Below are 26776 nucleotides of genomic sequence, written 5' to 3' on the forward strand. Positions count from 1 at the left end.
AGATATAGACTCATATTTATAAAAATAATCCCAACCCTGTATTGCACCAATAATTGTTATCTCTCAGGCTTAGCTGGGCTTGTGTGACAATGAACTGTTAATTGATCACAGTACAAAAGAAGTTTGAAATGATCTTGGTGAGCTGGATGAGAAACAATGCTTACTGCATTCTCTTTTGCTAGACATGGGTGTGTGACATTCATGAAGCTTCCGATTTATTGCCAGATTTTTGATATATGCAGGCTTCAATATCTCATTTCTGATTGCAGCAAAGAGAAAATAAAAGAATCTTCAAGTAGACAAGCTATTACAAAAATAATGAGTCATCTGCACTTAATGGTACTCTGTAGGTATAAATTGGTGCAGATCCATTATAGCAAATGGAACTATGTCAATTTATATCAGCAAAAGATATGGCCCTGACTTTGATAAGTAATAACAGCAACTGCCTGTGTGCCATTCCACATTTGCTGAGTTGAAAATTGACTTTTGATCCTGCATCCCACTTAGATCTCACAAATCAAACATAGGGTATAGCACTCATAATTTCCTATCGTATATCACTTTGTATAATCTGAAAATGAAAGGTTTGATTCTTGGATTCACTTTCTCTTAACTTTCCCAGAATAAAAGTTATTTTAACTCTTGCAGCAGAGTAAGACCAGAACAATCTTCATTGTCTGCAGAAAGTTCATTGCTGAGAGATAGCGCTGGAAGTTTCATGTTTATATGCAGAAGAAAAAAATTTGTTTTGTTTGGCCATAGAAGAGTTTAATTTTCTAAAGATCAAGAACTTTGTTGGAAATCTATTAATCCGATATTGTTACAGAGTTATACATACCACCAATAATTTGTATTTTTTCTTGAAATCAAGATGAATAGCATTTCAGTTGTGAGGTAAGATACAACTCCTTGCAAATTTTTTTTTTAATGGTGGTCATGTATTTAAAAAAAAAAAAAAAAGGATACATAGCCAGGCCAATATATATGCAAAATAGATGTTACAGTGGCAGACCAGCTACTTTGCCTGTGCTTGAAAAGATGGGCATCAGCCACTCCATCCCAAACAGTCCATCTTGACCTCATATGTGCACAGCCAGATTTCTGTCCCTCGCTGAGGGCCATGGGGAGTCACAGTGCATGTTTGCGTGAGATGGCTCTACCTTGCAACTTCAGTTTACACCTCTGCCTCTAGTATTAGCAAGAATGGAGGCTATGTTCTCCACATCTCTGTGGAGAAATCAGCTGTCAGTTTTGGCCCTACTCTTTCCTCCCCCTTTAGTGGGATTGCACAAAAGCACAGGATTTTAGCCCACCCCAGCAACCTGAAAGGTACAGGCTGATAAACAGAATGGCAGCAGGTAGCTGCATGGGACAGGCTAGTGTAAGGCAGACAAAGGTTATATAGTAGGAAGAACCTGTGGTGTCTTCAGACTTTCCACTGAAACACACTGGTCCTTCCAAGGTCACACTTCTTACCTGACCCATCCAGCTACACTGACTCCACCCACCCTTGTTCCCTGACCCTTTCTTCCACCAACCTTCAATTCTTCTCTTTCTCTTACCCTCACCTCTCCCTCCCAAAATCTGCTCTAGCAGAAAATTCACAATTGCTGACACAAGCAAGAACCCCTCCGTTTCCTCTGAGAAAAACATAGTGAATCATGCCCCTTTGCTTGTATAGATTGCTTGTTTTGGGAATCTGGGGATTCATATTATGAATAAAAACCTTCAGGGAACATGTATGCTCTTATGTCCCTAGACTTATTTCCAGGCCTTCAATCATTCAAATATTTTTCAGTAAAATAACTTGCCAGAAGCTTTACGGTTTTATATTCAGTCATTTTAATAACAGAGTGTATTGATGCTCTGTATGTGGTAAACAAACAATCCAATTATCACCAAAACTTACCTCAACCCGACAGCACATGTGGATCACAGTGCAAGGAAAAAAAATACAACACACATTCAAGCTTTATTAGTCATACCGTTCGAAGCAAAGAGCACAGGAATGTTATCCTACATGCCCATTATCTTGCACATTGTATAAAACACAAAAACCTTAATGAATCTGTAAGCCATCACTCAATCCCCAAAAGTACAAGGAAGTGTAAATACAAAAACCCAACAGAAATACTTGGTAAGAATGCTCAGGCTTTTTCCAACTGTTTCTTGTTTCCTCTTGCATAACTGTGGATCATAAAAATGACATGCCTCAAATTCAATCACCCTTTACAGTGTGAGCAAGTACCAGCAATCTATAGTGGACAGTGTCCAGCTACAGCAACTGTTAAAAACTAGCCCTCTACAGTAAAAGTACAGATTCTCATCTGCATTATAATACATAGCGCAAAAATACCTTGAAGCAGACAAAATTAATTCACACTCACTTTGATTATACTCAAACCAAGAACTGAGTTTAATATGGTCTTAGTGAAAATAAAAATGTATTATGACAAATATACTGTGCCATATTCCAAAATCCAAATATTGTACTTTTTTAATGGGTAAAAGGAGCTTTAAATTGGCTGCCAATTAGATCCCCACAAAAATATTAATTTGACTAAAAGAACTCTGCATCACTGCTTCTGCTCTTGGTCCTTAAATTTTTGTATTTATCAGACCTACAGGAAGTGCACAGTTTCAGAAGAGGACAGGATGTGGTCAGTCTTCCACTTTCTGATATTTATGGAAGGTCTGTAAATAGCAATATATTTCTTTGCTTTAACTTTCTCTACTTATCAAAAAATTTGACATAGATGTAAGCCCATTCTTTAGTCTCAGACATGTTGGAAAATGGGTGGAAATGGAAAAGCAATCCAGAAGGCATATAAAAGACTGAGAGTTGAGAACTGCAAAAGTGAATTCTTACCAAAAAAAATGGGAAACTGGTTGCGCTCCTCCTTTGGGGAGCTACTGTTCAGAGTATTGGACTTCTCGTCATTTGGAGCAGTTGGCAACAAATTGACTAAAAGAAAAAAAAAGGGAGGGTGAAACAGTAAGTGACAGGTTATCTAGACACAACAAAGCTCTGAAAATAAGCTATGATTAGTACTCATTTGCCTTGCTCCATGCCAGTATTAATACCACAAAAAGGCAGCATTTCTTCAAGTCCCAAAGGCATAGGAAACTGATGTGCTGAGGCAACTTTGGGATGGATTCCTTTTTCTTCTTTAATTTTACTGATGTAAGATTTAAATCAAACATGGTTTGGGAAGGTTATTTTTATATTACTAGCAGACATTCTAACCTTTGCAATTGTAAGCCTTTTTCGAAATACGTATTACTGACAAGCAAATGGCTATGAAGCTAGTTTTAATGTTACTGACTTCACTGTGCTTATGTATTTCAGCTAACATGCATATCTTCAAATAAATGGGAAAATGAGTGGACAAGCCAAGGAGTGTCTGCATTAAAAAAGGATAACTATAAACAGCAAAAGCAAATTCTTACCAAAAATCCCAGGGAACTGGTTGGGTTCTTCTGCTGGGGAACTACTGTTCACAGTGTTAGGATGCTCTTCAGCTGGAAGAATTGGCAATAAATTTGCTAAAAGAAAAACAAAGGGAAAACAATAAGGAAAAAACACAAGAAACAATTGGTATCAATGTTTCAATATCACTAAGGTAAAAACTTTGATCTATTTAAACCATGGCAATGCCCCCTAATTCTCTCTTTCTTCTTGGGTATTCATACAAATTTACATAGAGGTGTTATTTCAGATTAAAGTCAGAAAAAAAAAAAAACATTCTGCAACTTTTAATCCAGAAGGTAAAAGTAGAATAGGAGCCCAGGAAGAAATGCTTCGGCAAAGGTAGGGGAAAAACACATCGCTCTGTATGTATATCTTTTAAAAAAAATATTTACAAAAGAACTATAGTGGGTCTTTCCTATTCTAAATGTGAATACACTCAAGTTCCCCTTGCCAAAATGACAGATTATGAAACAGTCCTGGAAAAAGGCCCACTAGAGACAAGCAAGACAAAAGGATCTGGAGGGTCTGGGTGGGAAAATATATTCACCCTATGAATAAAATGAAGTATTTTGTGAAGGGGAGAGCAGTTATGAAGGTTGCTATATTCTGATATAGAACAATTCATAGGAAATAGTAGGATGAGGAAGTAGATGAATGATCTATGGTGTTGTGGTTTAACCCCAGCCAGCAACTAAGCACCACGCAGCTGCTCACTCACTCCCCCCCCCCCAGTGGGATGGGGGAGAAAATCAGGAGAAAAGAAGCAAAACCCACGGGTTGAGATAAGAACGCTTTAATAGAATATAAAAAGAAGAAACTAATAATGATAATGATAACACTAATAAAATGACAACAGCAATAATGAAAGGATTGGAATGTACAAATGATGCGCAGTGTAATTGCTCACCAGCCGCCAACCGACACCCAGGTAGTCCCCGAGCGGCCATTCCCTGCCCCCACTCCCCAGTTCCTATACTAGATGTGACGTCCCATGGTATGGAATACCCTGTTGGCCAGTTTGGGTCAGGTGCCCTGGCTGTGTCCTGTGCCAACTTCTTGTGCCCCTCCAGCTTTCTCGCTGGCTGGGCATGAGAAGCTGAAAAATCCTTGACATTAGTCTAAACACTACTTAGCAACAACTGAAAACATCAGTGTTATCAATATTCTTCACATACTGAACTCAAAACATAGCACCGTACCAGCTACTAGGAAGACAGTTAACTCTATCCCAGCTGAAACTAGGATATATGGTCAGTCTGAATGGCTGCCTAAGATGCACAGCCAAATCACTCAGAAGTGAGAGACAGGTTTCCCATAATTCTTTGGTGGGAAGCTAGCAATGCACAACAAGGAAACAGTAAAAACAAGTAAAATCAGTAAAAAGTCTTGTGATGAAAAGAGGTGCCAATATAGGAATGTCAAGACTTGGTTTGAAAAGAGTATATTCAGATATACAGGTTAAAAAAATAGACATTAGCATTTTATGATATTATAAACCCAAACAGCTGGCAGATTTTAGATTAACTGTCATGAGAAAAGTAAAAAAGTAGGAGTCCTGTAATATTCATTAAAGTTAATAGTACTTGCAATTTTTTTAATTTATATTTTTCATTTTTCTATTTTTATTTTTAAAAAACCATGTAATTACTGTTAATTTCAGATACAAATTATTGGCACCTCAGGGTACCTACCCTAAGTTGCCTTTTTTTCCATGCAAGGTATCTTCAAAACACAACATTGTTTATACAAGAATAAAGCTAAGAATAACGAGGACAACAACTTACAGTTGCCTTGGCAGGTAGTCTGGCATTCTTCCAAATCCTTGAAGTTGTTCTGGTTTCCTAGGCACCCACCATACTTGAATACTTCACATGATTTTGTCTCTTTGTTATAGAAATACCTGGAAAAATAGCCTCGGCAGATTCCAGGGTCTTTCTTATGAAAGCAGAAATTGGGCTTTTCTATGAACAATGGTAAATGATGAACAGGGTGGGGGAAGAAAGGAAAAAAAAAAAATCAACACACATTCCAAGACAACAATAGAACTGAAGGAAGTTTATAAAATAAACCTGTAACTTTGGACTAAAGACCATACAAACTGCTGCTTTATTGTACTGCTTTTGTTCTATATATAACACTGCAATATTATGCTGGAGCATTAAAGGGATATTTTTATTGCTTTTTTTCCTTTTCAGGTAGCCAGTAAATTATATCTTGGAAAAAGAGGACTAATGATTCCTTTAAGTGTCCTCCTACATAAGCTCTAAGATGAAAATCAGTTTTTACTCTGAATTAAAACAAGACTTGATTCCCAGCTGGATCATTTGAACTAAGTACACATTCTTGTCATTTATGTAGTTGGTTTAGTCAATGTTAGTGTGAATTATACAGAAAGCAATGTTAAAATAGGAGGAAAAAGGAAATAGTTTTTAAAAAAGAACAGAAAAAAGAAAATCTAACAACGCATTTTGTCTGTGACAGTCTACTGCTATAAAAGGATACAGGAAATGGAGACAGAGCAGCTATTCTAACTATCATTTTTCAGTCCCAGTTCCTAGTTTGCAATCAGTAACTATAATATCAACCAAGAAAAAGTTAACAAATGAATACTGCATAATTTGACTGAATATCAAGGCATGATATCATGGCTTCTGGCAAGGAAGAAAAACACATAGCCGTATAATAATCCCCAAATGTCAATTTCTCACCATATTTAATTTTTCCCTCAAAATTATATTCTTAAAAGAAAATCATGGAAACAATAATGAAATATATATGGAGGTATTCTCAAATTCTTGCTAGTAGATACTTTGAAATATGATTCTTGAGTGAGCTGACCTGCAGAGAAAAGTATATTTAGCCATTATATAAGACAATCATATCAGATGTCACATATAAAGGCCTTCCTTACCTGTGAAACTTATAGAATATTGAGACTAAAACAGTGTGCAGAGGGCTGCCATTTTAATAAAAATGGCTATAGAACAATTACTTTGAAGTCCCTAACATTTTTGGACTAGATTATGGCGTTGTAAGGAAGTTAATCCTATTACAGCTATTTTAGCCAAGTATCTATTAAAAATCATGGCTAGAATAAGAATATTACTAAATTCAATTGATGCACATCATATATTTATATAAAACATTATAATAGCTCAAAATTAGTGTTTTTCCAAGAAATAATTGTCAATATCCTGTATTTCAATTGTTATAAAGCTTCATGGACAGCAAAATGTCATTTTCAGAGATCACATGTAGAATTAAAGCATTAAAATGTTCTTGCATAAAGTAACAAAATCAATTATTTTAAGCACTCCTGGATAGCTTTTTGATTTTTCACTACAAATTTCATTCTCTGCCAGTAAGTGTATGTATTCTGCAGTTCAGATATTTCACGTTTCTTACTATTCAAAGGCAGCACCTATTGTGTTCACAGATTTACAAAACTAAGTTCACAAAGACCAACAAATATGAAAGGTATGGGCAAGGCATACGATATGCTTTCAGCTGAGAACAGAAATGAGACAGTTATGTAGACAGGTAGCAGGCAAGAATCTACCAGAGTGGTATCTATTCCATATATCATCTATTAGGAGCTCACAGATAACAGGAGCTACAGAAACAATACTTTGATCAAACATTGCAAAATATTGTGAAATAACAGAAAAAGATTATTAGATAGATATTAACTGAGAAAGGATGGCAGATAATAATAAGGGTATGTAAAGTAGTCTGCAGGATTATGACTGATTCTTAAAAACAGCTGCTCTTAATTTAGAAAATCCTTATATTAAAATGATTCTTGCAGAAAAAGGAAATAAAGTCCAAAAATGTTGAGCTCACAGCTAACTTTTATAGCCACTTTTGAAGAAAGAGGTCACGAAGGCAATATAATCCTAACTATACAAACTAGTATTATACTTTTAAATGCCATGTCTTTCTTCAGAGACTCAGTATTCAAAACTACATTACTGGAAACAATAGTAAACATGTAATGACGTTGATGACAGCCACGAGCTGCATTTAACAGGGTATGTTCTGTTTTGTCATTAAAAGCAGGGAACTAGGGTCGGACCTTAAAGGAAGTAGTGCCAAACGTCTGCAGCATCTGTGGAAAATCAACTTTAGTAACTTCCATAGCATAGAATCATGATTAATTTTTTTGTGCATTAAGAATGGAAAAGACAGTAGAAAACAGGAAAAGAAAACCATCATCTCAGTATGAAAATATTCCAAATACCATTCTGCAAAGATAAATTATTTAATTAGTCTATTTCAAAATGTATCTGCAAATATTGGTATTTCTGTGAGGAGTTAAATGCACACCAATTCAAGAGGAAGCAAGTAGGAGGGATGAGGGAGGGTAAGCAGAGAAAGAGGAACTGACTTGTGAAAAAAATTTACTCAAGCCTGTATTCAGGCAACTCTGGCTACCAGCATTTGGGCCCAATCCAGATAAGTCTCTAATGTGGAAAGAGGAAGAGTAGAATAAGTCTTCACAAGCTCTATTGCAAGCATCAAACTTAAATATCCTTGTTAGGAACACAGGTTACCTTAAGAGACCAACAGTGTTTCAGACAAGTGATTCTCAGTGCTTAAGCTTTGGCTATTTAGGAAGTCTGGGTATCAGGCATTTAAATTTCTGTAAACGGTTTGCCCCTTCAGGATTGGGAAACTTGCCCCCTTGCTTAATGTGTAATTAGGGGATCTGCCCTAACCTCTGCTAGGTGCTACACAGGCAATGCTTGAAAAGTTCTGTTTCAGATTGATTTTCTCCTATTTCTGCTAACAGCAGAGGAAGCATTTAAATTATTCTCAATACACACAATAAGAGTTCCACATCATGGCTAATTATACAATGCTTGAATCTCTGCAGAGTCCTTCTTTTCTCTTTATTGAAAAAAGAGAAAAAAAAGTGTCATGATGTGTTTATTTTGGCGAGAAGAGATTGCAGCTACCATCTTCAGTGACCACAACTGTCCTCAAAGTCTTTGATGAATACAGAAGAAGATTAGGAGTAAGAACTCACTTCAGTCTGACATTGCTGGATTTGTTAGGAGATAGGTTGGAACAACACATAAAGAATTTATCAAAAGAAGCTAAATCCCTTATCATTGTATAAAAGTCTTAGATTACTACGTAAACTTAATTACCTTTCTTAATTTTTGCTAACATCATCTTCCGAGGCAATTCTGCAATATAAATAAAAAGAAAAGTATTTAGCAAAAGCAGACATGTTGTCTCACCTGTGACACTAGGGTGCTTAGCAGTGACGATGAGCACTGAGGAGGAAGAATACAGCATCTCTTCCCCTTCTCTCCTCTCTTTATTAGGGGAGCAGCACAAAAGCTTGTTCTGGAGGACAGAAGTATCATTTCCTTTGTATGAGACCACCTGCTATATTGGAAACTTGAGGATATGAAAGTACTGGAATGAAATTATGCCAATATTGAATTGAACAGAGAAATTCCTCTTCATGTGACTGGAACAATAATCCTGTATTATGTAATCGTAGTCCTCAAAAGAGGAGTAATTAGCAGACTAACTTAACCCAACTGCTGTAGCTACTGGTACTGCTAATAGCTTTCAAGCTGATCTAGTTAGCAATAAAGACCTCTCTCATGCTATCCAATTCTTTGCTATGCTATGTAGTGTCTGAGTAAATTTTTCATTATGCTGTTTATGATATTAAAGCCCATTCGGCCAAGCATCTACAACTACCTTTAGGGTAGTACAGATGACAAACTTGTTTGCACTGTTCTTTCAGTGCATGATCAGCAGTGATGAAGTTGCTATTGTCATTTGTAATGGAGGAGCCTGGGTTTTATTGTACTTGCTCAAGAAGCTGGATATCTGAATTCAACCCCACATTCCATTTCAGCAACTGAAAACAAACCTTCTTCCCCTTCTAGGAGACTGCCTAATCATAAAACTACAAAGGAGTCCAAGGGGAGACTGGCTCAGCCAATGTGTAATAAAGGCTGAAAATTTTTCAGCAGCTGAGAGAAGTGGCCAAGAATAGCTTATACATTTTCTATTACAGAGATATTTTGCAAAGCACATGAAATAGCAGCTTCTGGACCTCACCTAAGTCATCTTAATCACATTGCTTCATAATTCTTGTTTTGTACTTGTGCTTTTCTTAATAGCATTATAAAATGCTAGTTTCTCCTTTGCCTACTGAACTCTTGCATATGAGAGAAGGGATAGAGTGGTACAGCTAATGCTTTGCTTGAAGTTGTCTGCTGGAAAGCAAATGCAATCAAACATACTATAATGAAGCAGTACATTTGCCTGACCTCAGCCATCTTACTTAGCTACCACAGCCCCCCTTAAGAAGACACCAATTCCCTATAGTACATGCCAAGAGTACCAGTTCAGTAGCAGAAGCACGTTACAACTACTTTGTACTGCTGACGGCTCTTCCTGCATCAGTGGATACACGTCTTCCAGAGACCTGCTCATAAAGCCTCAGTGTAACCCATGGTCTAGCCTTCTTTGAAATATGAAATGAAAGAGAATTGAAAGGGAAGGATGGATTTTAATCTGAATTTAAATCACATGCATTAGTCTCTCATGCCACGTTTCCCAGAAGGCCTTTAAGTCATACACCTAAAGGACATCACTACAGCCTGTCTGTGACCGTGTGTGAGATACAGTTGCTCTGCCCAGCTGGCAAAGGTGAGGGATACAGGAGTGCTGTGCCCTATCTCAGCTTGGAGGTACCTACTAGCAAGACCTCAGATGAAAACAATTCATGCTGGAAAGTAGAGTTGCTGCTGTGCCCTTCCTTGTTATGGAAGCAGTAACAGAAGATACATGACCCATCTGTATCCTCACCTTTTCTGTAATTTGCAATTTTAATAAGGTGTGACCCCACACACACTATTTATAACAATCTCTTCACAGTCCAAAATTGAAAGGAGTTTTAGCAGTTTATTCTCCACTCATTCCAGAGCAAGTGTTTCTAGCCACGCTTTATATAGTGATATACCTTTCGTGGCTCCTATTTTAAGAGGTGCAGATGATGACTAATAATATTTTAGCATTAGCTGTACTGCCTTGTGTGCTATAATCCTACTGCAGTTTTTTCTTTTTCTTCTGGAAACATGCCTGTGTTATATTTTCAAAGCAAATCTATCTGGTAGAAATTCTGTCATGATACATTTTCCTTGCATCTCTGGGACAATGCAGCTGGCATCCTTAAACAATATTATTTAAATACATGACATGCACTTTAGAGTGACATATCATTTGTTTGAACATATTTCCAGTGCTTCCTATTAGTAGGAGGCTGTGCCTTCAGCATTTAAACCCATGACTTAAAGCATGGCTACTAACATCAGGCCATTTTACTAATTTCACTCAGCTGTCCCCTTCAGGCCAAAATTAGCAATCATACTTTGGCATATGATCTCTACTCCTCTAGCACAGAACAGGAAGAATTTATTGTGAGTTTATGCAGGCCTAGAATATTTTAATCTTACTACCATGTCAACAGTGTCTTTTTGCTTCTCTTTTCACTCAAAAAGCCAAATCCACAGCTGAGTTAATTTCTTCTTTGTAAACAAACTGTATTTCTGAGTAGATCTGCTGTGTAAATAACAGACATTAGAATTGCTGTCACGTCCAGAACCTTTTATCAGTAGGTTTTTTCCCATGTTAGAAGCTTAAGTAGCCTAAGAAATATATTCACTGCCTTGAAAATTAGGATCTTTGTGCTACTGATGACATTTGTGATTCTACTCATATCCAGTAAACAAGGGAGCATATAGGCAAACTCCTCTTAAAAGTAGCAGCCGATTTCTAGGAGACTTGAGTCAGAACTAGGCATCCTGAATCTGAACACTGTCTTAGAGAGTCTTGGAGTGGCCACCTGTAGTTGGGCTCTTTGAACTCTCTTGTACTGGCTTTAGTCAGTTCTGGGAATTACTTAATTCTGTCTTTGATGGCTTCTTCATTCACAAATTTAAAAAAGTTTTTCTTATTTAAGGAGCCTGGCAATTCACTCATGTTGGCTCATTTATTCTTGTGTTTGTGCTTAATATTGGAATATCAGACACTTTGACTATTCATATTATATCTTCTGAATTTGTATGTATATCGCATAACTTCCCTTCAGCTTATTTTTAGCAATCTTGACCTTCACATTCTTCACAGTGATAACTGAGTATCTCTTAGATTTTTCTTTATTTTTAAGCATCTTCCTATCACTCATACTCTCTTTTTAGTCTGATTTCTAGAGTTACTAAATAGTGATCTTCCTGCAGTAATAAATACTGGAAACATTAAGTAAGATGAATATAACCATATACTACAAGATTGCACAGACAGAGCCAGATTTAACAAAAAGAACCTACTGAATTATATGGTTTTTTACTGAATTATGTCAGCAAAAGCAGGTTAACTTATTAGTTTACTTTGTTTTATGGCTGATGGTCAACAGCATACTGTGCGTGCCACCAAACCATTTTATCTGCTGTTACTCATTCAGAGAATACACAAATAATAAGCCTTTATTGCTCCAGTTCCTCACAGCAGATTCAACACTTGCAGAGTCCTGGATCACTATTATGCATACACCAAATACTGTACTTGGGCGGAGTACCAAGTTCTCATTTTAAATAACTTTCAGTTTTATTCTATGGAGTTACGCCAATTATATGCCAGTACAGGATTTGGTCTAGAAGATCTGTTCCAGATATTGATCCAACATATATGTCAGAATCAAAATAACAGTATTAGTCAAAATAGCAATGTTAGATTGAAGAAATAATTTTATAGATCTTCACTCATGGCACCTGATCATGACTTTTGGGCACTTTTCATTCCAAATTCTGTATCTATCAACCCTGCCTTTTTCAGTTTCGCCCCTGTCTTAGCCTTTAAACTGGAAATTAGGACAAACACTCCAAATTACCAGGAAGTTGCGTGGTTTGGATGAGATACTGGCAGCTGCAGTCCTGCAAACAACCTTGCTCCAAGCATGGCAAAATGCTGTGGGTCCAGCTGAAACCCAAAACCAGATATGAGATGTAAAGTACCAAAAACCTGCCCGGTGACAGAAAAAAGAAGAGCTATCTTCACATCCTAGATCCCAGGTCTTTCTGAAACTGAATGCTAATCAAGAAAAATAACTTTCCATTTTTGATCTTGAAAGATTGTATTCATTAAACTTTGTGGACCCATAACTAGTAACAGATTAATCACAATTTTCTCAACAAAACACTGTAGAAGTGAAGAAAATGCCTTCTAAGGAAGGTTTTTCTCTTAGAATGACATTGCGAACATTCATTTTAAAACTTTTATGTACATATTAACTGTGGAGTTTAGCAGCAGGCGTCATTAATTTCTGTGCTGAAAATTCAATAAATACAGAAAGAAACTTTTAAGCTGGTTGTCCGGGGGTGGGGGGGGGTGGGGAAGAATAGAATTTAAAACCACGATACAACTTTATGACTCAGGGAAGCCATATGACAAAAGGAAGAATTTTAAGTCTAGAAAGGCCATTTGTCAGATAAACAGACAATTATGATGCAAAATATTAATGCCAAAATTTGAATAATTTTTAACTCTTTAAAATTATATTAATCTGTCTTGAATGCTCACAAAAACATCATCATTCAATTCTGACAGAGGTACATCTTCTGGATAACCATACAGAATAATTAATATTAATTAATACTCAAAAATCTGCCCAGGCTGGGTTAAGTAGAAGGACATCAGTTTCTTTAGTCATAAACTTTTACAGGGGTGATGACTACCAAATGCTAAATGTAAGTCTTTTATACCCAGCTTGGTTGTTGGCAACCTTCAGCCGAAATTGGAAGCAAGACTGCCTTTTAAGACTCAAGCACTACATCCCTGCCTTCTCTACCAACAAGTACTAAAACGGGCATATTCTGGTCGGAGAAAATGACCCAGATATAGAGATATCAGAATTATCACTTAGGCCTTGACACAAGAAATCTGAAATGCGTTACTGATTGTAAGCTGTGCTATAACCAGCACAAGGCTATTTGCTCTCCTTAAATATTGTAGAGTTCAGTTCCTGAACAGGATGAACAGCTAGAACTTTTGATAGGACGATTTGTAGAAATGTAAGAACAAAGCATCAGAGGTAGAAAAGGAGCAAAATGTCATTTTTCTGTTAGTTTTGTATACTGGTCAAGCACAGCCCTGATGTTCTATTCCTTTGTAATGAATTTCTGCTTTGTTTGATTTTCTGCCAAGAACTTTCATCCAGTAGTTTCTTATGAAGATTTAAAAACATATTACTTGAATTCTATCTTACTTTTGTATCTATTTTTTTTACTCAGGTATGAAGAATCCAAGACAGAAATAGTATAGTCTGGAGAAAGAACAATATTGTAAACAGCTTTTATCCTAACTGATTTCTAAAGAAACAAATACAGCTACATGAGCACCAAAATAGTAATCTGCACTTCTAGTAGTATCTGAGACTTCAACATTAAAAGAAACCAAATCGCTGATCTAAAGATTCCCTCCCTTCTCAGCCAGTTCAGTAAGAGTCGGCTTAAGACCCATTTCAGATCCAAGTAGGACAGAGTTTCATCGACTTTGTGTGTGCTTGCATTTAGGGCAGGATGTTTATATTCAGGAAGATGCTTTTCTCTATATCTTTTTTTTTTTTTTTTTTACTTGAAATGCTAGATTACGTTTTTTACTAACTAAGGAATTATGATTTCCATACAATTTTTCCTCAATGGGATGTCATTTCAAGATATACCTTATTTTAATATCATTAGCACTACATTTACCCATATATGACTCCTGAAAACAGAGTGAGATTGTGACTGATTCTTGCCACTTCTTCCCTGGTGCACATCTGGTCTCTGAAGCTCATGAGTGGATCTTGCCAGAAGCCATCAAAAGATAAGTTTCAAATTAATCCTTAAAGTAAAATGCACCAAAAAACTGCCATTCACTTAAAGAACAGAGTGATCTGATCTTTTTCACTTTGAAAAGTTGTTAGTGAAATTTTGAAGTGTTTTTTCAATCCTGATAGAGATAGTTTTATAAGCATGCAAATGTTTGAAAGCAAAACATAATTGGTCAGAAAAATAACTGAAATCTGCTTTCATTCTAAAATTTAAGGTTCATATATTTGGTTTTGGTTTTTTTGTTGTTTTTTGGGGGTTTTTTGGTTTTTTTTTCCCCAAGTGGATTGTCTGTAGTGCCAGATATAACGACAGAAACGTCTGGTGGTGCCCGCAGATCAGAAAATAGGCGTGAATGGTAAATAATGCCTTGACTTAGTATTTAGTGAGTAAATAAAATGCATGCAGTCTCCTTGCTGGAAAGATCAAAGGGATGAAGACCAGGGATACCTTTTAGGAAGGATGGGTTTTCCTCTGTTAGCTGTTCTTCCAGTATCTTCTTTATCAGTGAAACTTTGCTCATGTACAAGACTTCAGGTTAAATTTTGCTGTTATTGACACATACAGTCCCATTGAGGCCTTGTTCCACTCAGCCACACTATTCTGGCTCACTTTGTGTAGGTAAGAAAGCTGACCCGCTTTCCTCTGTAAATCGTAAATGCCATTGGAAATTGTCATGCTAGAAGTGCATAATAAATGTGTATACTCGTATTCTTTCCCTTTCTGTGTCTGGACTGAATACAGAGGGAGAAAATTCTGAGTCAAAGAACTGAATTACAGACTTGAGAAATTCGCAAAGCCTATGCTGGACAATGACATGTGTTGCTGTTGCATTGGTTTGTATTCAAACAAATTGTTCTATTACATAAACACATCTCCAAGGAAATGTCAGCTACCTATACCAGTAACTGAAAAGTAGTACAAGGAAACACAGAACATGCAAAAGCTTTTAATAATTTTTCCTTTCATTTTAAACACCTGTAACTATTTGCAAAACTTGATCAACCTTGTGGAAGTGTAAATAGGTATTAAGACTATATAGTTCATACAGACAGAAGAGAAGAGATTATACCTACTAGTCGAGTAAACGCCAGACACCCTGAGCTGTACTCCCTGCTCTGATTGTAGGACAGTCTGTTACCTTACTACCTTTCTTTTTCTGTCGCTAAACGGGAAGAAAAAAAATTAGTCATTTACAATACGTGGCTTATTCGTAAGATCAGTTAATGTTTGCAGATTCTAAGGATTAGAAGCTTTATAACTAACCAACATTACTAAAATATTAATTAGGGTAACATGCACATCAGCCCCAGCCATTACTCTGGCACCAGGATGGGAGACAGACACTTAATTTGATGTCTAGAATAAATCTAGTGACACAATTCATGGTAATTTCTGTCAGGAAATACACGTGTTGTGAAACAGACAATGTAACAGATTTAAGGCCTGATCTAAGTACTATGCAGATGTGAATTCTGGAAGGGATGGGAGGTGGGTAACAGACATTTACATTTATCACAGACAAAGCACAATGCTATAAATCAGCTTGTCTTATATGTATATATAGTCTGTTCGGGTCAGAAAACCCAAAAAGGAGCTTCTGAAATAATTTTTCTAATCTGAAATTTCTGGCAGTATTTTTTGTAACATACATAAACTTGCTGTGCTTGAAAGTGACCTATGTTAATTCTAGAAAGTAAAAATTTATATCCTGCAAACCAGCTCAGTGCCTATAGCACATCAGCAGATTTTCAGTTCTATGGAAAGGCCCAGGGCTAGAATAAATTATGAAAATAGGGCAAACAAAGTGACACATACCGAGATCTGCATAGAAGTAGAATGCTGCCAGGGCACATCTCTAACAGGTGGGAGAGACTAACAATTTTAATCTGACTGTGCTGCCCATCTTCAGAATAACCTGTAACCTGTTCTCTACTGCAGGATTGGCCAGCATCACTGTCCTGAGCTCAGTAACACTTAATGACATATTTTGCTGCTGGGCAAGGCATATGTGACTGAAAAGTAACTTCTGTTGAGAATGAATCCTTCTATCTTACCTCAAAATGTAAATAAATCAACATCCAATATATGAATCCACTTGGGAAAAAATCCCCATACAGTTCGTATACTATATGAGGGTTATCACACACCTTTGAGGAGCTCTTGATTCTGCAATTTTCTTTCAAATTCTATTGTCCCGTCCCCCCCCCAGTACCTCCCTCACTATCACTTCCTGTTTACACAGCCAGACACATTCCATCTAACTCCCATGAAAGTCAGATCTGTATTAGGTATCCAGAGGAAACTGTCAATAAGGCTTGAATTCCTTCAGTCTCTAAAAATACAAACTTGTCAAATTTCTAGCTCCACTAGCATTAACTTCCAATTTGAAGAATCTTCTAACTTTCATACACTCCTGTGAGGAATAGGAGTTGGTTACTTTCATAAGGTTGAAAGCCTTAGTTAATTACAAGGATCATTTTTAATAGCAAAACCAGCATTCACAAGGCACTTTCTGCATATTCTGCTGTGTATCATATTTTGGATCTCAGTTTCTCTTTCAAATTATTAATTGATGAGGTTTCAACAAAACAGATCTCCTATGACAAACAGCTATAACTGACATTTTTAATGAGAATTATTTACTACTGTAGTTCTAATTATGTCGAATCCTAGCAGATGTCCAAGATTTTGGACAGCTTCTATCAGCTTCTCAAGTGAAGGAGAAACCTGGGATCAAAAATTGGGTTACATACTCTGAAAGCAATACAGAACATCTGTGCTGCCCACCAGCTTAGACCAGCCTCAAAATCAATTTCACTTTAAGAACTCATGCAAAACAGGGCTCTAGCTAGAAAATAAGCTTTCTTGCATTGGTCTCTCTATTCCACAGGTCCACTAAAAAAAGTCACACTTATCTTTGCAAATCCTGAATGTTTGCTTGCACAATGTAAAATAATTCAGATGACTACAGCATAAGATAATACCTGGGAACATAATTAGAGGCATCACATTACTATATTAATAGGAACTGAAGAGGGCTTCTACTTCCAAAATTCATACGGTTTGTGGATGAGAAATAACAGAAAGAAGAACTGATAAGAGGATAAGAGAATGGGTACTGGCCTGTTACCACACACTTCTTCTGACATTCTTCCAGTGTTAGAAAGTTGTTCTCATTGCCACGGCATCCACCATATTCAAATATTTCACACTCACGGCTTTGAATATTGAAGTAATAGCGCAGGTGGATTGCTTTGCATGGACCTTCATCTGCTTTCAGGGCACAGACTGAATGCCCTAGTTTCAGTGGTGGCAAAGCAGCACCTGTAATACAGAGGAGAAGCAGAATAACTGATATTGAGTTAGTTTGCTTCACTGCACATCATAGCTTCAAAAACAGCTTGCTTGTGTCTTCTGCTAGAAAGGCACTGCATAACATCTGGCTGTAAAGCTCAGAACACACTAAACATAGATGTAAAAAGAAAATAATGATCTGCAATAGAAAACAAATTCCATTCAAACCAAATGTGCGGTTTCAATTTTCACCAAACCAGCTCATATCATAAACTACCTCCTCATCATAGATGTCTAAATAGCTATGGATAGTGCCTTAGTCAGAGGAGCTTGTGAGCAATTCTGAACAACAAATACATTGAGAAAATCCTAGTAGCTCCCAGAGACACAATGACTACCCCTGCATAAAAAAGGCAGAAAGCAGGTTCCTTGTGCTCTCTTCCAAGCACTTCTAATAGTGAACATAGCTCACAAAGACATCTCATAGCAGTGTGGGATGAACTAAGCAAGACAGCCCTGCAGAGGGCACCATTCCCCTATCAGATTACACTTTACTGGTACATAAACCCATCCAGTACAATTGAAAGGTCACCACAGTGTCTTATTTTCTTTGACCCCACTATTCTTGCATTAGAGCTTTCAAGAGCTAAGACGTACACAGCTAGAAAGTTGAGGTGAAAAGAAACCGTATCTTTTCAAATCGTGCCATTTCTGTTTTTTTCAATATACATTATTACGTCAGGGAATGTTTTGTAAAAATTTTCACCTAAATTGTGAAGAACGCTAGCAAAGTTTACACTGTCAATGTCTATAAGGAAATTCTAACTGACCATCCAGTTTGTGATACTGTTCCCTTATAAATATATGGTTTAATATCTTTTTCTGTTTTGCTTTTCCAAGGAACTATTTTACCCTAGAGGATTTTGAAAGCTTTACAGAGTTTGTGTGCTTGCAATAGCAGCCGGAATAACAGACCTGAAATTTTTCATTCATTCTCCCAGAGCTAATCAGAACATTGATGTCTCTTAACATGTATATGCAAAAGTATCTATCAGTGCTCTCTGCAGTGGCCCAGGAAACAGGAGAGAAGAAAGAAAGAAAGAAAGAAAAAAAAAAAAAAAAAGGATGAGGACGTGAGTTTATGTGATCATTGCACAGCTTCCTACTACTAACTGGATTAAGCTTCCAGTTTTAAATAAAAGAATGCACAAAAATCAGGCTTTATGGCATGGTAAAACCAAAATTTTTTGTAACTACTACCTACCTGCTCTGTGGATATCTAATGTTAACATATACAATTGGCCTTATTCTATAATCTTTAAATGAAATGTATAGCTGAGACAAATCCTCATAAGTACTGAGGTCAATGGAATTTTACTAATTTTATTCCACTTAAGCCGCTTATAACTATTAAACCTACAGGTAAGAAACAATTTTCATCACTAAAATATTTTAACTCATAGCATTTAAATCCTTGAAAAATTAAACAACCTTTATTACAGGTTAATTACAGGATAATTACAATTATCATCAACACAAAAATTGTAGCACATAATTAGATCTTCCAAAATTGGACAATTCGGTGTTAAAATATGGATTAAGATGACTAATTTCAAAATTCTTATTAAATATTCAGTCCCTAAAATAGTTTGTGACTGTTTCCTCATCAGTGAAATTATATTTACAGATTTCAAAATTAGGAAAATAGATTTGAAATATTATTGAAGACTGTTTAATAGGAAATGTGGATGAATGAAAAGAAACATTTTTAAGAGACGTTAGATTCAGTAAACTTTCTACGGAACTCAGCTTGCCAAACAGATTTCTGAATTTTGTTTCTTGGCAGTTTCCTTATCTGGGTCTTCCCGAGTCCATGAAGAATTAGGATTTAGAAGTCACAAGGGATTCCAAGTTGGACCTCAAAGGTCTAACCTTCTCCAACAGGTTTCAGAATCCTTTGGAAGGGATTTAAAAAGGCTCAACTTGAAAAGTTGAGAGGATACTGCATTGCGAAATGAAACTTTGGAATTCCCCTACTCAGTAATAGGGAAAAAATGCCTTCAAAACATCAAAGTTCTCAGTAACTTTTGGAATAACTCCTGAAATGGTAAAATCAAACATTCAGAGCTCCACAGAAACTGATCCAACTCAATGCGGTTGGGGTGAGGTCTGGCAGCTGGTTTTTAAACACATTATTTTCTTAGCACACGAGAAATGAGGTCTCTACGTGACCTGTGTCAGTGACCCAGTTCAGTCTAGAAGAGGTTGTGAAAACTTAGAAGGTTTCCTAACTACTGGAATTTCAGACATAGGGTTATGTCAGCTGATTTTGCTTGCTACATTATGCCACACCGGTGTTGTGGGCTATCAAAACAGAAACAGTGTGCAAGCGTAGTTGCAAAACAACACAAAGATGATGAACAAATGGCTTAGTAGAGTTTATCTGAGGAACTTTCTGGTCTCAACTTCTAGCCTAATGCCCATCAAACCCACAGAACTAAATCATTGTTTTGCTTACCTCTTAAGGCCTTTCCTCTGCAGTCACAGTGACACTGTTACCACTGTCAGATGTACTGACATCTGCTGCAAACATAATGACTGTGTCATATTTTTTGGCAATCAGACATATATTTTCTTACGAGTGCTAGAAAGTTACCATAGACAAAAATCTGTACCCTGTGAAACCTCCAGGGGCCAAACCCTCCAACTTTGAACAATAACCAAGTGGCTCTGAAGAAACAAGGCGCAAAGGGTTCCATGGGAACTGATCATTCTTGTGTCTGGGAACAGTGAAAGAATTTTTCCCCATTATTTTACACCTGGGAACACTTAACTCACACAGATGGTATAAAATTAGCTTTCCTTCTCAGATTAGAGCAGCAGATGAGAAGGCAAGTGTGAGTGTTTGGCCAGTAGATCTGCCTTGATACAAATCTGCCTATACTCATTTCGTATGTCACATGTGGAATATACCTTGAGAAAACGAATTCTTAGTACAAGGCCTCCTCCTCTGCTCTTCAACACTGGAACGAATTGTTCCTACTCTGTTTTAGCTCCTCTGTGAAGAGCACAGTATGTGGCATTTAAGAAAGATGTCTGTCAGGAAGGTCAGTGAACATTCTTCAATAGAAACATGGGAAGTTAAAACTGGATGGAATTTTAATGGAGTTTCTCATTCAATTTTTGGCATATTTCTATGGGATAAATACCTTAAGACCTTTTCTGACAGATGTCCAAATTGTTCTTAAAAAACTCCAGTGAACTAAAATTCTCAGCAACCTGAAGCAGTCAGTTCCAGGATTTCACTACCCTTCTTACAAGACAGGTCTTTTTTGTAATATACAGCCTAAGTATTCTTTATTGCATATTAAATCATTTTGTACTTCCTTCAGTTCATAGAGAGAATAATTTAAAACCATATACATATAGTAAATTTGTTTTCATTTTCTAATCCACCATTCATGTCTTGCAATTCCAGACTGCTGCAGAAGAGAAAGTTGCCTCTTGCACTCCCAGCCTTTACTTGGGGCTTTCCAGGTTCAGCTCCTTCCCAGGCTGCTTGAAGTGTTCGTGGTGCAGCAGCCCCCTGGCACTCACTGCGTCACTTCAGTAGCCCACCTCTGGTCTACTTTCTTTCTTTCAGAAGACTATTGTCTCCTCTCAATTATCTCTATACTAAACAAACTCCTTTCTTCCAATCTTTTTATTGGCCTTGCTTTCTAACCCTCTTACAACTCTCCTTTGGATCTTTTCCTATTGGTCTGGATTACTGTTAAAGTATGCTGCCCAGAGCTGAACATAATCTTCTACCTGAGGCATTATCAGTGCCAAATAGAGTGGAATAATTATCCTTTTTTTTTTTCCTTAATACAGCACAGTTACTTGCCATCTTTTACAACAACATTGTATTATTTTTGTAATGCTCTGCAACTTCCACTTACTTTCCAGCAAATACAACCTTGTTATACAGGTCTTCTTTCCACCTTATATTTATGAATGCATTGATTCTCCTTCTTAAGTATAGCATGTTGCATTTGTCATTTTAAAAGAAAATTAGTTTAATCCTCCACATTGGATCTGGCCCTGTTGGATATTTATTACTCATCCAGTTTAGGCATCTGGTCCAAATAAACTTAGAAAATCTATAGAATTATAGGACTGTACTATCCTAGACCAAGAAAATTGAGTTTGTTTTGCTAGAAATACATTAAGTAATGGTTACAGCTGATGCTCACTGTCACAAAAAAGTTATTACTTGCCATAGTAAAACCAAAATAAAGCAAAGCAAACCCTCCTCTCCTCTCCTTCTTCTCCTCCCTGCCCCTCAATATTTTAATTTAATGACTTCATTACATCAGCTACACAGGTTTTCATAACAGAAGGCACTAAACATCCACTGCTCTGTCTTAACAATCTTTCCACTCCATAGTTTGTGGTAAGTGCAAAGTAATGCTGATGAAATGGCTTACAATGAGCACAAGTTTAGTGCAGATATTTTATGTCACTACCTTCTTCCTCCATTCCTTCAGTCTTCCTACTTTTGGCAACTGTCAGAAACAGGATACTGGCCAAGACTGTTCCTACACAGCACAGCCTTTCCCACGTTTATTGTCATTCGCATGGCAACTTTTGCAAGTCAAGACATGGCAGTTTAACACATGAACAGCCACTATTAACTAACATGCAGTAATTTCACTGAGAGCGCTCTAATAATATGCAGATAGTCATGCTGTAGCCCTGAGCACATGGACCTTATGTGATCAATGCACAGCACTGTTGTCACATTACTAGTAATCGGTATAGTATTACAAAACCAGAAGTGGTGAATAAAGTGTCTAATCCTCTTACATTAATACAGATAAAAACAATACTTTTACCCCAGCTGTAGGCATAATAAAAGACTCTAACTTGACCTTCACGCTCTTAAGGAAAATCTGCAGGGCTGGTTGCTAAAAATACATACTTTTAAATAGAAAGTGAACCCATTTCTGTATTATACTTACAGCACAATAAATATGAAAGACAACAGTATTACTGCAGAGTTGCTTTTCAGAACAGAACTATATAAATTAAATTGGGAAAATAAAACTTGGTCAGGAACCTTCCTGACTTTTTATGTAAGATACTTTCTGGTTTTGTTTGCTCAGGTTATGTGTTCTCAACCTTGTATGAGTTTCTGTGGTTATCCTTACTTATAAAGATACACTGTCATCTTGCCAGGCTTTCTTGTAAATGCCTCTCTTTGATAAGTGATATCAATACTAAGCACCTTGTCACTAATGGATAGCTGTTTCTCCTCTCTCCATCTTTGTCAGTTTGACAGCTTTCCACCCGCATGCTGTTCAGTGCTCTTCCTACCCATGTGTTTCCTACCCTTTCTTTAAGCAGTCACATTTATTCTTGATAAACTTTCACATACGAATAAAAAGCACATTCAACTTGTGAGTCATTTTCTTCAGGCTTTGGAACATCAACTAAAATGCTCTCAACCACATAAGGTATTACTGAACGATATGCATAAACTAGTTATTTTTATATCTTTTATTTTTGTTATTACCCTTATTTATTGGTGGAAAAATGATAGGTTTTGCCGGAAGAGAATAAATTGAGAATCCTTTTTTAACCCATTCGACTTGACTTGCAACCTTAATTATTACTGTAATTTAAATACTAATAGACAAAAAAACCCTCTTAGATTCAGAAAGCACTTGTCATACTTTTGGATCGCATGGGGTACGTTACAAGTAATGGATGCACACAACTTATTTTATCCTTTAATACCTGAAATTTATTGAATTCTAGGGTAAAACATATCAATGTTTTATAAGCATCTAACTCAGAAAATAAATGCTATCAGTGATATTGCAGCCTACAAAATTGCTACAGTTAAAATCACTGAGACCAGAATTTCACTCTTAAGAAACCACAAATATAATTTTAATTAGTACCAATCTAATCATTTTATAGAAACAGAGTACTGCAAAAATATATATTTTTTTTAAACACTGTAACTGAGTCTTCCATAGTCACAAAAACAGGGTCCTAGTTTAATTTCTAAGTTTCACATTTGGTTGTTTTTCACTTTGGAATACAAGCCCAAAAGTTCAGAGCTGATCCTCATACTAAGTTACTGGTTGTATAATCTTAAATAACTGGTTGTAAAATAACCAGTGCAGTGATAAAATAATGCCCAATAAAAAGACTATTTAATTTTCTTGAGATTATTTTCTTATTGTCTTTTATAAACAAAATAGAGGAAAAAAAAATTAATCCTGCAGATTTCTTGTTCTGGTGACAAAGTGTGTTATTTTAACAGGCAAGACAATTCGGCCTTCATGAACTGCAAGCTTAGGCTAAGGATTTTTATAAAACTAAGAGTGGCAGGGCAGAGCAAAGATAAATGTGACTTTGCCCTCAAACAAGAAGGGCATTTATGTACTTCAGGGTTAAAGAGAAAAAAAATTTATTCTATATGAAACAGTCTTGACTACACAACCAATGCAAAGCATATGCTTAATGCAGAACAGTACATATCTTCAATTGTAGTGATTAATTGTGACATGGTTCTAAAGCACTACCTTCATTTGTAGTATGGTTGTGATTATACACAATTAATATTTTTGTATCAAGGAACGCTGCTGCAAAAGTCCGATAGAGAGAAATAATTTGGATGGAAATCAGACAAGACATGGGCAGGTTAAGTAGAGTGCCAACATGAAAAAAAGGTTCCCCTTAGCTGCACTCCCAGTTAGGCTTCAAAATCAGACCTGTCAAATGGGAGAAGTATCCACTGCATAGTTCTCTGCAGGTTAAGAAAGACATCACAATTTCAAATCATTTTCTCAAAGGAAAAAAAAAAAGTATTTTAGTACAGCCCCAAAAGTGTATTTTTCCCTCATCTGGTTTCTCAAAATTGTTTGGGAGGAAATAAAAATATCTTTTACAATGACACCCAGTATAGAAGTTTAATCCATCTTATTTCATTTCAATGAAGTGAAAGTAAACAATGATCTTACAATGGTAAGAATCTGAGAACCTCCCCAGTTCTAACAGTCATGCTTCTAACTTTTTTTTTTTCTTAACAAAAATCTCTAACTGGTGAGTTTTTATTTACCCAGCAATATCAAATCACCTGGGGCTATACAAAGAGTTTCTTCAACACCCAGAAAAACAACTAGGGTAGTAACTGCATCATCTTTAGACCAAACTTTGCAAATTAACTGTGACTCAAGAGAGCTGTGCACAGGACAGAGTAACATCAGTCTACAATGTCATTCATCATGTTTCTGCTCTATTTGTATGGGGAGATAAAACCTGAGTTTACTAGCTGTATGTTCTTTTCCCTAAACATTGAAATTTTCCATGGGTCCTAAAGCAGAGCTTGAAGGGAATAATCTTGATATCTAACACAATGTTTGATTAGGATTAGAAGTTCCAAAAAGCATGGGAAACAAGGCTTTATAGAAGACAATTTTGGTAGAGCTTAATGCAAAACTCTGAGCATCTCCCTGTTAATTAATCTCCCTGTTTTCTAATTAGAAACCAGTGCATTTCAAAAGTTTCCCAGAAAAATTCTCAAGTACAGAATTACATCTACAGTGCATTTTAACATAGTGGGTTTTGTTGTTTGAGATAGATTTGTGTGTCATTTTTGTAACCTCTTACCCAGAATATCCTCCTCATCGCTGTCATGTAAGTCAGTAGTTGCATGTCCAGTGATACAGACGAACAGCAAGATAAAGGTTAAAGGTAAGGAACACCCTTTCTTTCTTCCTTTCATCTTTCCTGTATAACATATAAATGACAATACATACTTAAACCAAACTCCTTGAGTGCGCTGCAAAAGTCATTAACAGGGTAGTGCGTAGCCATATGGGTACATATACAAACTGGGAGCTTTGGAAATAACATGAGCCATGTTAGTATAATTATATTGCAAGCACAATGAAAAACAAGACAAGATTTATAGATGTGCTCAGTTGACTGCAAGTCTCCTATCCCACCTCCAGTACAGATCAGAGGCATTGCTATTACTTTTATTTTATTTTAAGCCACAGTTGAAATCACCTCCCAGAATACATAATGATATAAAATGTAACACTTTGTACTTTTCATGTCCTGATCAGTTTTACACAATGTATAGTTAGCTGGGATGTCCAGTCCTTCCAGATAAGTTTTACTCTGTCTGCAGACCCTAGATTCATTGCCACAAACATAGGATTCTATTTTTAACAAATATTTCACCAATTTATAGTTACCAAGTTCCTGGACTTTTGCATAAGTTGCATTTCACAGGAGTCAGTAAACTTTTTGCAACATGAACATCAATGCTTTAAGAAGTATTTTGTATCTTGTAGATCCCTTTAATATTGAAAACCTCACTTAAGTGCAGATCTATTATTTTTCACATAGGATCAGTGCAACCGTAGTCATTCATACAAAGAAAACACTTGTATTCCATGGCAGCTGGCATGTTCAAGTTTCCAAAGATGAGGCTACGCATGCACATATGACAGTACCTCTGGAAAACTTTTCCTTTAACTTTTTTAGAAATACATATTTTCCAACTAACTAAAAGTTCCTTAAGGGTCTCTGAATTCTAATCAGAGAATAGGCTCAATATCTCCTTTAGCTACCAAGAGACAGATAACCTAAGATATCGTCTTTTCTTAAAGTATGATACTAAACTTTGGCTAAGTTAATGAATATTAACTTAATAGAAATTAAAGGTCAAAAGACTAGGAAGTTCCTAGTCTTCAGACACTGTTTTGTCTTTAGTGTTTTTGTTTACCTGCCTGCGAAGATAGCATGTCTGCATCACGTAAAACAGTGGGGGCAGGAAGGGCTATGGGAGTAGATCAGATGACCTGTCACTGTGCTTGGGATACAGCTTTATAGCAGGAAGGCTAAAGAGATGATGCTGAAGTGGCAGGTGACATAAATAGAAGTCATCTTTAACAGATTAAACTTTTCTGAGTGACATATCTTTGTCTATGAAGTTAGAAGTAAATCATACCTATGGTATCTAAGAAAACATTAGCAAGCAACGATGTCTCAGAAAAGTTAAATCCTCACAGAAATTAACCAATTTGACACAGCCACA

General features: G+C 36.5%; 1 protein-coding gene across 4 annotated transcripts in view; it reads right to left on the reverse strand.

Moving 5' to 3' along the window:
• The window catches only part of TFPI (tissue factor pathway inhibitor), a 42967-nt gene that overhangs the window by 4774 nt on the left and 11417 nt on the right, over positions 1 to 26776 (reverse strand). For 3 of the 4 annotated variants that reach the window (XM_052793712.1, XM_052793710.1, XM_052793713.1), the window contains exons 2-7: positions 25339 to 25458; positions 17503 to 17703; positions 8629 to 8667; positions 5260 to 5436; positions 3454 to 3549; positions 2873 to 2968 (exon numbers count right to left, since the gene is read on the reverse strand). In XM_052793712.1, the coding sequence (XP_052649672.1) occupies positions 2873 to 2968; positions 3454 to 3549; positions 5260 to 5436; positions 8629 to 8667; positions 17503 to 17703; positions 25339 to 25453 (724 nt within the window). In that variant the 5' untranslated portion in view covers positions 25454 to 25458. Of the gene's footprint in view, positions 1 to 2872; positions 2969 to 3453; positions 3550 to 5259; positions 5437 to 8628; positions 8668 to 17502; positions 17731 to 25338; positions 25459 to 26776 lie in introns of all 4 variants that reach the window. The other variant, XM_052793711.1, reaches the window with a different exon arrangement.

This window comes from Harpia harpyja, chromosome 7 (genome assembly GCF_026419915.1).
Source record: "Harpia harpyja isolate bHarHar1 chromosome 7, bHarHar1 primary haplotype, whole genome shotgun sequence".
Taxonomy (NCBI): domain Eukaryota; kingdom Metazoa; phylum Chordata; class Aves; order Accipitriformes; family Accipitridae; genus Harpia; species Harpia harpyja.